Below are 15,948 nucleotides of genomic sequence, written 5' to 3'. Positions count from 1 at the left end.
TCCTAGGCCATCCCTATGCCACTCTCAATCCCAACCCCCTTGCCTGAGGATCGTATCCCTGTAGAAGACCCACGTGCAAAACTTGCCCAATCCTCCCACCCAGCATTTCCTATTCCAGCACTGTCACAGGTTTTTCCTACTGCATCAACGGTCGACCACCTGTCAAAGCAGCCATGTCATTTACCAACTCTGCTGCAATCTTTGCACAGCTTTTTATATTGGTATGACTACCAAGCAGCTGTCCACCATGACAAATGGTCGCCACTAAACTGTGGCCAAGAGCAAAGTAGACAATCCTGTGGCACAGCATGCAGCTGAACATAACACACCTAATCTCAATGGCTGTTTCATTACCCAAGCCATCTGGATCCTTTCCTCCACCAACAGTTTTTCTGAACTGCACAGGTGGGAGTTATCCTTAGAACACATTCTCCACTCCCGGTGTGTGTGTGTGTGTGTGTGTGTGTGTGTGTGTGTGTGTGTGTGTGTGTGTGTTTGGAGATTTACGGGCGCTAAACAGCGGGGTCATCAGCGCCCATTCTCCACTCCCATAATTATCTGAGCCTCAACCTACGGTAACATACTGTCCCCACACCCTCCAACCAACTGTTTCCCACCCCCTCTATCCTATCATCTCATCTCATCCTCCACCCTGTTTATTTGCAGCCCTCTGCCAGTACATCCACCTGTCTATCCCTGCTCCTTTTTTTCCCCCCTGCCTTCCGACCTCCTGATGCTGTGCCTATTGGTAGTCTAATCCCTGCACACTCCACCAGACAGCATTTGTCTCTCTCCCCACCCACACTCTACTATCCCTTTCCCTTCTCCACCCACTCCAGATGCTGCTTGCATCCCACATGATGTTGCATTCTGGCCTGAGATGCTGGAGTTGGCGGATGTGTGTGCATGAGGTATGCTTTCCCCACTCCTTGTGTGTTTTTGCTCCTTTTTCCCCACCTTCCTGCCTCACAACTTCCTGACGCCGCGCCTGTTGGCAGTCTAGTCCTTGCACCCTCTGCCAGACAGCGTTGTTCGTCTCTCCCCACCTGTAGACTACTATCCCTTCCCCTTACCACCCCCTACAGATTGCTGCTCGCATCCCACACAATGTTGCATTGCAGCCCGAAATGCTGGAGTTGGTGGTTCTTTTGTGTGTGTGTGTGTGTGTGTGTGTGTGTGTGTGTGTGTGTGTGTGTGTGTGTGTGTGTGTGTGTGCACGCGCGCGAGCGAGCGTGCCCGCGTTTTTTACTGACAAAGGCTAGAGCCAAAAACCAATGTGTAAGAGTCTTTTTATTGTGCCTGTCTGCAATTTGATGTTTCTTCCTGTTTGTTTTTTTCCTTTCTTTCTTTAACTTCCTTTGATCTTGATTCATCAGTAACTCTTTCTTCCCCGTCTTTTTTTTCTTCCCAGTATTCACAGTTGAAATACATATTCTTTTATCAATACAATCACAGTTAACAGGAAAAGGTTTTACACCGATTGTGATTTGAACATTGGCAGTAAAATACTGAACTTGGTGCCCCAAATTTGCAAGGGATACTACAATTCTTAAAGTCATGTATTGTTCCATGTCACTAAGAATTAAAATGGACTTGCTTTACAGTCTGACTGTTATGTCTAGCCTAGCGAGAAACAGCATTCATGAAATGCTCAGAACAAACACGAAGTACCATGATGCGTGGTGACACAATGAACACAAAGTGTCAACCTAAGCAGTGACGAAAGAGTCCCTAAGCTTGTCAGGAACAAACACAAAACTAAAAGCAGATGTTGCAAAGTACTCACACTTGAATGCAAGCAAGCAAAGATCAAAGTAAACAAGAATCCTGGCTAGTGCTAGCAAGTGACCAAGCTTTGAGTTTGCAGGGTCACACAAGGAAAGCTAAGCTTCCAAAGGCATTGCCCAATGTACACGACACTTCCACTGCTTACAGTGGAATTGCGGGTGAATTTTACTCTCTACTGTAAATAACTGCTCATCTGACATATAGGAGTCTGGTGTCAATACCAAATCCTCCACATCATAAGGCACATAGGGCTGAAAATGCCTCAGCTTGTGCCAGAATTATGCAGTCAAGGGACAAGTGGCCATGGGGATCTCCACCAGAACTTCCACCTTGGAACAATCCACTGGAATGTTTGGGGCAATGCCAAGGCTGTGGTAGCCTGACTGCTGGTCATGAACCAACAAGGAGGGGGATACACACTCTGATAGCTAGTTTGAAGATGGAAGGAAGTATTCCACTTCCATCAGATCTCCCATCCACCTGGCTAAAGGGTCTCCTGCGCGACATGTTTCAGAAGGCATGGGTGTAAGTTACACTGTCAGTGAGAGCGCACCTAGAGTTCCTGCTGCTAATAAGCCAAGCACACTATTCATTTGTTATATATTTTTATGAGCTTCAAACAGGAGTGACTTCAGTAATATATAGGAAATGCGATTTCTGTGTACATAGGCGACTTGCAGTCAATGAGGATGATAGGATGAAGACGAGGACAGCAGAACACCAGTCCCTGGGCGAAGAAAATTCAACGACCCAGCCGGGAATCGAGCCCGGGCCCAGAGAATTGACAACCCATCATGCTGACCACTCAGTTACTGGGGGGTCGACTCCAGGCTGTGTTGGCTTCCATCACACAGCTTGAGGCTACAGCCAAGGGGCATCACGGTGGGGGGTCGGACGCAGGGATGCGAGGGATGTCTAGCATGTCTCTTATGTCCCCCAATTGGTCCACTGCTGTGGGCTTCCCAGGTACTGCCTGCACTGAGGTTGATCCCTCACCTGTGGTCAAGTGGGAGATCATATAATAACTGTCATGCCCAACACTTACATAAATAGTTGCAGTGATACTCGCCCTCAGTTATACTTGTGAAATCATGTACTTGCTCGCCTATATGTGCTGTTATAGCACTTTTATCTGACAATAGACTCAAGTGACAAGATCTTCAGTTAAATGAGAAGTGGTTGAAACTGCCGAGTTGAATATCCGAGCACATGGAGACAGCAAGTTCGGGGACGTCGTCATAAGACCAACTAGAAAGTTTAACGCCAAGTTTACAGTTTTCATTTCTGATCTCTAGTCCACACCTTTGTCCATATTATACCACTAACCACCAACAGTGCCTGCATTTTGACAGCAGCACCATTCCACACCAAAAAATTCCTTGCATACAGGTGATCACACATGGACATCATATCTGTAGTGATGTGAATTGCCTTATCCAGTGTACTGACGGTCTTATTCAGGCATTCACTGACAGACACTACCTCCTTAAAACTATACCACCAACAGATTTCCATTGCAATATACTCACACACTCCTAATCTCCAACCACCATCAAGAATCAGCTGCAATGGAGCACCCTTGTCACCCAATATCACCACAGACTCCAGTAAGTGAACCATATTCTTCGCCAGGATTTTGATTATCTATCATCACAACTAGATATGAGAGACTTCCTACCCAAAATCCTAGCCGCCCCAGTCATCCACACAACTTACACAACAGCCTGGTCCATCCCTATGCCACTCCTAATCCCAACCACCTTGACACAGGGGTCATATTGCTGTAGAAGACCTAAGTGAAAGACCTGCCCAGTTCACCCACGCAGTGCAGCCTCCTCCAGCACTGTCACAGGCTCAGCCCATACCATGAGAGGCAGGGCCATTTTGAGAGCAGCCATGTCATATACCAGCTCTGCTGCAATTTCTGCATGGAATTTTATGTGGGCATGACCACCAACCAGCCGGCACCAGAATGAACGGCTAAGCCAAACTGTAGCCAAGAACAAAGTTGAGCACCAGCAGCACAACAATCTGTCAAGCACAACATGCCTGAGTTCAGTGATTGATTCACAACCCATGACATCTGGTTCCTTCCCTCCGGCATCAGCTATTCTGAATTACATAGTTGGGAGTTATCCTGCAATACACCCTTTGCTCCCATAATCTTCCTGGCCTCAATCTCTACTAACCCTCTGTCCCGTCACCCTCTACCCAACAGTTTTATAATCTGTCCTTTCACCCCCTCCCAATCCATGCCTCCAAGTCACCATCATGCACTGCACCTCACAGGCATGCACTGCATACAAAGCCCATGCACCTGCCACATCTCTCTCCTACTTTCCTGTCCTGCACTGCTGCTGCCTCCCACCCAGCTGCTAGCTGCCTGTCCCCAAACCCCTCCTGTTTCCTGCCTATTTCTGCCTCTACCCACTCCACTAAAGACAACACCCATCCCAGCCTACATGCAGAAACACCATCCCAGCACTATGTGCCCATCCAGCAAAATGTAGGTGAATGACTCAACACTTCTGCTCTTCAGTGAATGTTCTCCTTTACTCCTAAATTATTTGCATTCTGCTGGTACTTTCTTTAATCTATATTACAGAAATTAATGTAGATAACTGTAGATATAATGCTTATTATGAAATTCTTTAGTAAAAACTCCAAATCTCAACACTTTATTGTTCATTACAGGCTTTGTATACAGCATTTATTTATGCACCACAAAAGTATGATAATGCAATCCTAGTAGCATGTGTTTCTGTTACAATGCTTATGACAAGAACTACTGTGACATTGCTGGTGTTGCATCCAAGAACATAAGTTTCCAAAGATGGTTAATTAAACTAAAACCTATTGTAGATTTTAAGACTGCGATTTGGACTGTTTCGAATAAAATATTTTAAAGGCACGATTTCACTTAAATGAATGGTGCATTACACAATATGATTTATGTGAGTATTTTAGATGTGCAAGATCGTGTAAGGGTAACAGTAATTCATAAAATGAAATATAAGATGCAGATCTGTTTATCTGATCATAGTGCTGTAATCAGTCTTTTGAAAAATGAACGAGCAGCCCATGAAATGGCTGAGTAATTGACTCTAGGATGCTGAGTAAGAACAGCAGCCCTTAAATTCCCTGTACCCATAGCATCCAGATCTTACAATGCCTGCCCAAGATACGAGTGACCTGTCTTCTTCCTGGACAGTGTGTAGTTTGTCTGAGTTGTACTCCAGCATACTCCCTTCCAGTGACTGACTGATGTCACACAAGTTCTGTACTTGTAAACAATCAGACTATTACAGAGTTGTCATTGGTCTCATTACGAGAAATATCTTATGCATCTGTTCCTGCAGTCTTTGTGCTGACTCTTTTGAAGGCAGTTTCTTAAAGTCTGGATTAGCACAGTCAATCACACTGGCTCTAAAACTGCACTGCATTGTTCAGTCTTGTTCTCGTTTCCCTGCAAGTCATAACTTCTGCATGGAAATATTTAACTTGCACCAACCAATGGTGATTTTCTACAACAACATTACAAGTTCTCAATAATGTTGGTGAACTTCTCATTCAAAATAAGTGTTCGTGAGTTAATAAGCATGGAAATGACCCTTTCTAAGACCACAAACAAAGCACATGGTCTATAACAGACTGAACATGCATAACACATACATTCACTCTGTTAAATGCTGTTTACAACTGATAAGGTACAGCTTTTGGAACTATTAGTTAGTTCCTTGGAGAGTAGAGAAGGTTTGTTTGAGGATGGTATTAAGGAAGAGCAAGTCAGTCAGACACCAGTTTGAGAGGAACCTAAAAGTATTGAGGACAATGGTACACACATTATATCAGACTGATTCCAAGATCTGGCTCCAAACTTCACAAACCTATGAAAAAAAAAATTCCAGTGTACCATGCATTCTACAGGATAAGCCCATTAGGCACAAAAATGTTTTAAAAAATAAGGCTGGAAAATAAAATATACACTCACCTTAGAATTAGAGTATCATTCTCTGTGTTTAAATAACCCTCACTGGCAAGTAGATCAAGACGGAAGAATCGGTTGTAGCCCCAACATTCTCCAATCTCAAAATCTGATGCAAATTCACGGACAATATTCTTGCTAGCGTCAACTGAGCCTTGATGAATCATTTCAACTCTATATTCGTATCTGTATTTGAAAAATAAAACATGTTTAAACATAATGTTCTTAATCAAACTTTTGTTACACAATAGCACTCAGGTTCATAACTTAATTAGTATAAACACCTATTACTCCACATTATACTACTGCTTAACGAGCAGATATTACCTATCCATTACACTGTATTACTCCAGATTGCATTTCATATCTTTTGATTTCCTTTTCAACAAAATCTTTGGGCCATACAACAGCTCATTAGTATTGCACGTAACACACTCCCTGCACTCTTCACTTATCTCATGTTGTAAAAACCACAGTCAGAGGTTATAAAACTTAGGCTTGAACATTCTTGACGGTTTTCAACTGTTTTCATTCCTATATACTCCACCTCTGCCTTGGTACCAACAAGTTAGTGTGACATTCATCAGTTAATCACCTCTCTAGAATACAATACTAAGTACACTTGTACCCCAAGGGTAGCAGTTGGTCTGAAGACAAGAAATCTTCTTGGCTTGCATTGAGAGTAGATACAATACTGTAAAATTCATGATCACCAAACTTTGTACTCGTACTACAGTCCACACCCATGTCACAGGAAGGCGATACAATTTTCAATTGTTCCGTGCATTCCTCTCCATTAACCACTGGCACCCAATAAGATTTAATTCTCTTTCCGAGCGCCCAGCCGCGAGTTAAAGCTAGACAGCTAGAATCTCTTCCACAGACTGTGCTGTTGCCATACTTCAAGATCACACAATTTCATTCACCGAGAAACTGAATTATTTATTCAACTGTCAACGATGTTTTTTTGCAGCAACTGTGAATGTGTATCTGCAAATATGTTAGTATAATTCCAAAATAAATACATCAGGCGTTGGGAACACACATCAAGTATTCCACAAACAAGCAATGGAGATTATTTACCTGTTTATAACTTTTTCAATTGTTAGTCTCCCAGTGAGACTCCCACTGTTAACATTTTGAAGAGAGAAGAATGGACTGCAGAGCCTGTGATGTCAGCAAAATAACTGTACAGTGAAATCTAAATTAAAGGATCAGAGCTGTAGAAATATCAAGAAATATTGGTTTCGCATTGCCTGGAAAGCATTGAAATAGCAAGGAACATAACACAACTGTATGGTTTTGACAAGAATTTTTTTTAATGCACTCCGCGTTTGAAATGTAAATAAATAGTGAAATCCACTGCCACAAAAACTTGTCAGAATTATGCATGAGAAAATTAGATTCAAAGATAACAGTCAATGCAAAGAATTTTGGATGACACTGGTTTCAAATATGATGGAAGAAAGTTTTTAATGGAAAGCAATGACACAGCAGCAGCACAAGCCACATTCCTGAGACAGATGCACAAAATAAGAAGGTATTCCAACAATGTACTACCATGAGTTAAACCTGGGTGAATCAGAACAGATTACCACCATTCAGAAATTAATAATGTCACTCTCAATAAGCGATTCACTGAACTGCTCTTGCCATAGCTCTCTCCAAATTCAGCCACTGTAATGGATAATGCCAGTTATCTTTCACCTGTTATTAAGAAAACACTTGGCATGAACAACAGGAAAGCAGTTATTGTGCTCTGGGTTAAAAATAAAAATATTTTGCACTGTTTAAGCCAGACTCATGCCTAACTTCCATTCTGCATCTCATTAATTGAATCAAATCATGTGAGAAAACATATGAACTTGACTTACTTGCAATGTGAATGTAGTCACATAGTTATGCATTTACTGCCAGTGCAATCCAACTGAATTATCTTTCACAAAGATTAAAGGTTATGTGACAGGGGGGGAAAAAAAGAAGCATTCCGGGTAACATACATTGATTTGCTTGTGCATTGACAACAGACAACAGCTCTGCTTCAATGTGGGCAACTTGTGTGTGGCAAACTGAAAAGCTTCAGAAAGAGGATTTTGATAGACACATGAAGATGTATGTAAGCCTCTAACAACCACATGGTTCAGACAAATTCAGATATCAGTGACAAAGGTATTTTTTTGGACTCTGGAAAAATGTCTGAAAATGTTTTTTTGTTTCAAAATATCAATAGTCTTTATTGACTGGGAATTTGTAACCTACAAAGTGCGGTGATGTTCACTTGCTATGAGTGACATAACTACAATTTTCTATATTGTTAGCTAACTTTTAGCTTTAAGCTTTTCCCAATGTACACTGTGCTTTAATAACTCACAAGTTTGACAGACTGCCCCCGACATTTTCAAGGCATGAATTAGAAAATGCCATAAACTGACCTGTCGAGATATTGGTGGTTTTCGATGAACTCAACATGTAGCATTCCCTCAAGCTGTCTGAAGAAAATGGTTAGTAGTTTGCTTGTTCCATGGTCATAAATGTGATCTTTCAATGTTATGTGGTACAAGAGAGTTTATATTCATAATGCTCTTCTACTAGTTACGTAGTTGTCTTTTGCCTTAGTCTTTGCAATACCTGTAATTTTCTACACAATGATTTACATTTCACAACATTCACACACACTCCTAGACACAAGTTACAAAACTGCACACTTTCAAACAAATTCTTTGGAATAGAAGGAGTTGTTAAGCAAATACAACGATTTCAGTTTATGTTTGAAGTTAATTTTACTATCCATTATATTCTTCACTTCAATGAGTAAGCTGTCAATGATTTTTGTACCTGAATACAACAATTATTTCTGTGCAACATTATGGATTCTTGATTGCTGTAAAGAATTCCTTCTGTATTATTGTAGCGAAGAACGTTACTGTTATTTTCAAATTGCAATTCGTAATTGAAAACAAGCTTCACACAAGTAGTAAATGAGCTGTAATGTGGTGGTTGTTGTGCCTAACTAATAACGAACTGTCTTCAAAAGGTTCTTGAGTGGTGGACGTCATATATTGTCCTCCTTATACACTTGTGTGCAACAAAAACTTTGTTCCTCTGAGAAGAGTTACCAAAGAATATGAAGCAACAATAAATTAGTGAATGAAAGTAGAGAAATTAAGTCTGCTATTATCTGCAACAAAAAAAGTTACAAAACTTTAACACTTAAGATCTGTAACATGTGAAATCCAATTTAGGTTCTTATTAGAAGGCAACTCTGTAAGTTATTACATTTCTACTTATAATGCAGTCCAAATCAGACTAAAATAACAAATATTGTAGGTGGTTTCAATGACCTTATAGTTTGACAATCTTCTTTTCGAGAAAAATTGTATTTTAAGTCTTTAAAAAAACTGCATCAGCGTTCTCGTTTTTTGACATGATGCTGGCTGCAGCTGTGGAACAGCTGATGCAGAGCCATGAAGATGTGGAGTAAGATTTCTCCAGTGTAAATGATTGTTCAGAACTTGTTACAACATTTGTTATTTTCCTCACAGATTTGAACATATAACATACCACAGTTAAATGAACCTGGTTGTTATCCGCAACAACATGATACCTTCCAGGCTTCCCTATATTCCTCATCCTCCTCCTCCACCTCCTCCTATTCTCTATTATTTATCTACTGAATAACTGGTCAGAAGTGCTTCTAATGGCTGAAAACCACATTGCTATTCTCCTAGGATATTTTCAGGGCACTTCTTTATCCTTTCATTTAGCACCCTGCAAAATAGCTTTTACACTGTATTCAATGAAGTTATCCCTCTCTAATTTTCACAAGCTAAGTTTTTTTTTCCTTTCTTATATATAGGACATATTATTAGAGTTCAGGCATGCTATCTTTTCCCATATATTATTTATAAACCAAGCCTTACATTACCACCAAGTTTTATAAGTTCCGACACTATTCCATCTTCACCAGGTGCACGATTATTTTTCACTTAGATCACTGACTCAGTCTCCACCAATGTTGGTATTTTTGCTTCTTCCCTTTTATCTTCTCTTGTCTCTATATTCTCCTTCTGTCCTTGTGACTCTCTTGATACCCGGTCTGAGTTGGTACTGAGTATCTTCAAAGTATTCTGCCCATCTCAACAATATTTTTTGTTCATCTCTGATTATCTTACTATTTATATTTTTACACGCATTTTGGATGGGTTGAATTTTTCTTCTCATCTTCCTTATTCAATGACAGAATTTTCGTATCTCATTCTGTTCCTTTAGTTCTTCTCTCACTTGAAATTTTGCTTTCAGTCATTCCTTTTTCTTACATATCCTATGAGCATACTTCATATACCCCCACAGTTCTTCCTGTCTCTTTCTGCAGCATTCTAAGTCTTCCTGAATTTTTATAGTCTACATTCATCATCAAACTCTTTAATTTCTTTCCTTTCTTCTGCTGCCTCTTTCACTACTTTCTCGGTCCCATTCCATCTGCCTTGGTTTTCCATTGTTTCTTCGCTGGCCATCAGGACATTTAATTTTTATTTGGTATGCTTTAACAATTGCGAGATCATTCACTTTTGCTATATTTGAATCTGCTGTTTTGCCATTCCGATTTAATGTATTACTGCTAACTTCTCTCTCACTATGGCATTTACAGTGCAGTGCAGTGCAGTGGTCATAATCACAGTTTGGATCCCTGCAGCACTGTGCCTCTGTGGCTGACGTGGCATACCATGATTCTACTATGCTACATACACCTGATTTGCATGTTCCAAGATGTATTCTTTTGTGTGGAAAACACATATTCCTCATAAGTAAATGATTACTAGCACCAAATTGACATGTATATCTCCATTCTCATTACTTTTTATCATGTAATGTGTATCTCCCCGATACTCTTCCATATTCATTTTGTCTGATCTGTGCATTAAAATCTCCCACACCAAGCAATAGGTAGTAGTTTTGCACTTTACTACAGATACTTTCAAGGCCTTCATAAAACTGTTCTTTTATTCTTCCTTCTTCCTTCTTCCTTCTTCTTCTTCTTCTTCCTCTATTGGTGCGTATTCTGTTATTGTTTTAGTTCTGAATTTTCCTTTTACTTCCAGTTTGCTGAAAGACTTTTCCTAATCTCTGTTGTTATTATAAATATTTTAGTTTGCCCTGTTCTTTTTTCTGGTTCCCAGTACAGCAGAGAATAATGAGGCATTTCTATCTGCACTTGCCCTGGTTATCTCACTTCCTGTAATGCCACAATACAATCTCTTCAGCTATTTCTTTCATCCTTCCAGGTTTCAACATTGTTTGTAGGTTCTAAGTAACTACTGCCAAATCTTCTGTCCTCTTTCCTTGCTGAATTCGTGTTCTGTATGCCCCAGCCATTATCCGACACTCTTATTGTGGTTTGGTAATATGACATTTCTACAGTGCTGGGTTATTGGGCCCATGCCCAAATTCCACCCTGCAGAATGTGGATTTTTATGTTTTGAGATACAATTTGTCTGGTTCCTCTGTCAAAACCACTCTGGCTTTGGTGACCCTGCCAATAGCAATGCTACTGCCGGCCCAGCCCTTGACTTTGTCAGAGCATGAAAAACCTTCGCACCCAGCACCGAAGGTACCTTCGATAAGTTGGTGTCCCACAGGAAGGCAAAATGTAATTTGTTTACATTTAAAATATCTGTTTGCCTTTCAGTGACAAAGTCCACATAATGAAATGAAGCTATACTCTCTCAAATTAATTAGAAATTTAGTAGGATATAGTGCTCCAAAATGATTTTAAAATCTGAAGCAATCATAGACACAAAATATATAATTAAAGGTATGAAGCCAGAAACAAATTATCATACTTCATTTCAGAACAAGGAGGTTTAACAGATTAATTCAAGCAACAAGTTCACCGAATTCAAAAAAATGAAGATCATGCAGATAAGGATGAACCGAGCAATTATTTAACAATTTCATTTAACAACCTATAATCAAACCAACAAAAGATGTTGCAGGCCTATAAACAGAGAAAGGCACCTATCATTAAGAAGGTGATAGTTTCAATCAAATGATAATACTCGTACAAACATTATAGATTATGCCAAACTAAACAAAACATCTCAGAAAGGTCTTCAATAGGGTGTGAGTAGACAATGAAAATTTGGCAGTAGAAACAACTGAAAATAAAACAGAGAGAGAAGCCTATATTGGCAGGAATGTCATAAATTACGATGGCAGATGCCACAGAAACTATAGTACATTCAAAATTCTTTTTTGCACAATCTTACATTTCATTCAACTCAGTCAAGCTCGAAAACTACTCATTTTATAAATGTGGAAATTTCATCAACTGCAAGAGCTGCACCTTTTCATAGGTCGCTTGGAGGGGGCTTTCCTGGGATCCATAATTCTTCAGCCCCTGTTTTGGTTTAGATACACTGATGACACCTATACCAGTTGGGCTCATGGTGAAAATGGCCTGCTAAGATTCCTTGAATCTATGAATACATTCTCCCAAATAAATTACACATGGCCCTATTCCAAATCCTATGCCACTTTCCTTGATGTTTATCTTGTCCTCACTGAAGGCCTGCTACACATTTCCGTCCACTTAAACCTATCAACAAAGACCAGTACTTACATTTTAACAGTTGCCATCCTTTTCATGTTGAACGTTCCCACCCTTACAGCCTTTACATTCGTGGCAAACATATTTGTTCTGATGCAGACTCCTTGCAGCAATATACCACCATTCTCACCTCAGCCTTCACTGCACATAATTACCCCAACAGCCTAGTTCAAAAGACTTTGGAGCACACCATTGGTGACTTAGTATTATCCTGACCAGGAATGTATTAATCAGCTACTTCGAAAGGGCCACGACTTCAAGGGCCATGACTTCCTACAATTGTGCCCAGAAATGAGATCCATTCTAGCTGAAAATTTGCCACCCAATCTCCACAATATTCTTTTCAGACTCTACACTCCTACACCTATCTCCCTTCCCTATGGTTCCTACCTCTGTGACAATCCCCACTGCAAGACCTGCCCTATGCACCCTCCTACCACTACCTATCCCAGTCCTGTAACTGGCAAAACGTATACTATCAAAGAGACAGCCACTTGTGAAACGACACTTCATATACCATCTGTTATGTAAACACTGTTCTGCCTTTTACGCCAGCATGACTGCCACCAAACTGTCAATTAGGATGAATGGGCATAGGCACAGTGTGTATAATGGCAACACGCAACATCCTGTGGCAGAGCATGCTCTACAACATGACAATCATGACCTCATTGCCTGTTTCACCACAGGCGCCATCTGGATTCTTCCTCCAGACACCAGTTTCTCAGAACTCCGCATGTGGGAACTAGCACTAAAACCTGTCCTAGGTTCTTGCCACCCACTTGGCCTTAATCTACATTAATTAATTCTGTCTCAGCATATCTTCACAGTAACTACTCCTTTCATCACTCCATTTTAGTTTCCTCCATCTTTCATTGTCTTACCCATCTATTTTTCACCACCCCCTCCCACATATATTATATACAATGCAATTACCTTTCCACTCTTGTTTATGGATGCAGTAATCTCTGTCTTGCATATTACCTGTCTTCCGCCTTTAAACTCTCAGGTTTTCAAATCTCATCTGATGCAGTCCCCAACAATCAGTCTTTCCTTCTCATCCCATACGTTAAGTCTCCCCTGGCACATGGTTCTGGATGACTTTCCCAAAATCTACCCCTTTTCCTAGACCTCTCCAGTCCTTTTCCTTCACCCTTCTTCCTTCCCTTCAACCCTTCAGCTTGAAGGAGGAGTCACTGGCTCTGAAAACTTGGCTAATTATAACCTCCTTTCATGTGAATGTTCTGCCGCTGCTTGGGGAGTAGATTTTTTTATCTATCCAATTATTTTGTAATATTTAGTGTGTGTGTGTGTGTGTGTGTGTGTGTGTGTGTGTGTGTGTGTGTGTGTGAGAGAGAGAGAGAGAGAGAGAGAGAGACTGAATTCCTGAGAGGAACTTCATTTAGAGTTAGTTGTTCATAAAAGCAGCTTATAAAAATGTAAATAAATTACAAAAACACAATAATCAAAAGGAAAGTTGCTACTCACCATATAGCGGAGATGCTGAGTCACAGAGAGGCACAACAAAAAGACTGTCACAATATAACCTTTCGGCCAACAAGCCCTTAGTCAAAAATAGCCAGAGGACCACAGTCATGTGTGTATGAGCTGTGTTTGCATTTTGTTGTGCCTATCAGCGACTCAGCATCTCAGCTATATGGTGAGTAGCAACTTTCCTTTTCATGATATTGTTACATTCCGTCCAGGATTTTCCACTGTTTGACAAAAACATAATTTTGTTATGTAGCTAATTACCACTGTAAATTGCATACTTCAAACATACAGCTGCATCCACCTAGACTTCACTTCCATTGTGGTAAATACCACTCTCGGCACAATGAGTGGTGCTTGAGGTATCGCTGGAACTGTCACTATTGTTACTTAATGAAATAATCATGTCCTCCACTGATGCTATACACATATTTGTCAGCCTTCTTTCCGTCTTCAGAGATGATGTTCCTATCAGTTTCTGTTTGGAGTTCTTAGACTGCAGAAAGGGTATATTTATTATTATTATTATTATTATTATTATTCCTGGCAACATAACATTTTAATTTATACCCATATTAGCTCTGTAACTCTGTTGAGTTGGTGGCACCCTAATGAGAGTGTGCCCATATGTTTGTGCCAGCTTGTAAGTTTCAAACATGGGGAACTGAGTTTTATGGAGAGAAATTCTTTACATAAGCTCCACCTTTCAAATGTAACCACATATGTCAACATTACGATGTTGCAGCCAATCATTTCCTCCTTTCACTTTACCATGGTAAGTGCTTTTTCAACAACTACTGAATAGTAAGGAAAATTATGTAGAACAGTTTTTGACGGTTTTCCCAGATTATGAATTAGTGCTTCTACAAACTACTTTGTAAATGTAATGGGGCTCAGCTATTCATGATAATCTTCTGTCTCCCCTGATTTAAGAAGCTGAAGATCGTTCAAGAGAGAACTTTCTGTGGTGCCTGCACTGCATGCTGGAGAATATGTCTGTACTCCTTGCCTGGAGGCATTGCCATTGCTCATTTACTTGTTTCACCTGTCCAACCCTGCTTGACAACATGACCACAATTGACACACGTCTCCTCAAGCCACACCACTTCATCGATATTCAGACCACAGATCTGCATTAAAATCGGCTCTACCATACAGCTACATCCTACCTTTCCATCAACATCTTATGGCCACAAATGTCTGTGGTGAAATCTTAGGTTGTGCAATACTATGAGTGACTTCCCTGATGCTGAGTATTTTCCTTTGTGTCAGAGTAATCATAAACATGACAACGAATTGTATGCTAAATAAATGAATAAATAATAAATAAATAAATAAATGAATCTATATTGATAGTCCGCTTAGCCATACAACCGTCTTTTTACTTAAGTGTCAAGCTTCAATGTTCTTCCAGTTTTCTTCTTCTTCTCTAACATTTCCTTGCCAATCTTCACAACAGTGTGTTTGCTTTCAGAGCTGCTGCAGTTCTATTGACTACATAGTTAATGGGAAGCAGTGCACCACCATGAGGTTTTTCAGTCTCAGAGTAGGAACATATGGCAACCCCTGATGAACGAAGCGTAACATTTCCACTCATAACTTAAAATGACCTGAAAGTTCTTTCTGACATTGTTCAGTACCATACAACAATTAACAATAACAAATAATATAAAAGAACTCCCGCAACAGCAAAAATGACAACAAATTAAATCACAGGGTGTAACAATCACACATGACAGCAAGCTTCCTGAAACCAAACACACTGCAAGTGGAAAGCATTGTGGTGGTGAAGTGAAGGTGTGGCAACCTCGGGTAGCCCCTGCAGCTACAAGTATCATAGCATTGGCAGAATATGGCCCCTCCCTCCCTCCCGAACAGAGTGTAATAATAGAGAAAAGACTGTATAAGTATTCCAACATTTCCTTCAATCTTTGTACAATTCAAGAAATAAATCAGAATTTCAAATACTAAACTGATCACAGATTAGAAAGCAAAGATTGTAACAACATCCCCTGTCCAGCCAGTAATAATGTCCAAAGGATGTAGAGCTGTTTTCTAGTGTGATCAATATCACAAA

At 40.2% G+C, this 15,948-nt stretch overlaps 1 protein-coding gene across 1 annotated transcript in view; it reads right to left on the bottom strand.

Annotated features, from left to right (window-relative positions):
• Positions 1 to 15,948, bottom strand: part of LOC124613751 (E3 ubiquitin-protein ligase TRIM37-like) — a 297,453-nt gene that overhangs the window by 203,689 nt on the left and 77,816 nt on the right. Inside the window, exon 6 of the mRNA XM_047142470.1 lies at positions 5,780 to 5,959. Coding sequence (XP_046998426.1) covers positions 5,780 to 5,959 — 180 coding nt within the window. The remainder of the gene's footprint in view (positions 1 to 5,779; positions 5,960 to 15,948) is intronic.

This window comes from Schistocerca americana, chromosome 1 (genome assembly GCF_021461395.2).
Source record: "Schistocerca americana isolate TAMUIC-IGC-003095 chromosome 1, iqSchAmer2.1, whole genome shotgun sequence".
Classification (NCBI taxonomy): domain Eukaryota; kingdom Metazoa; phylum Arthropoda; class Insecta; order Orthoptera; family Acrididae; genus Schistocerca; species Schistocerca americana.
The sequence above is the reverse complement of the archived record's forward strand: the minus strand, read 5'-3'. Positions and strand labels throughout refer to the sequence as shown.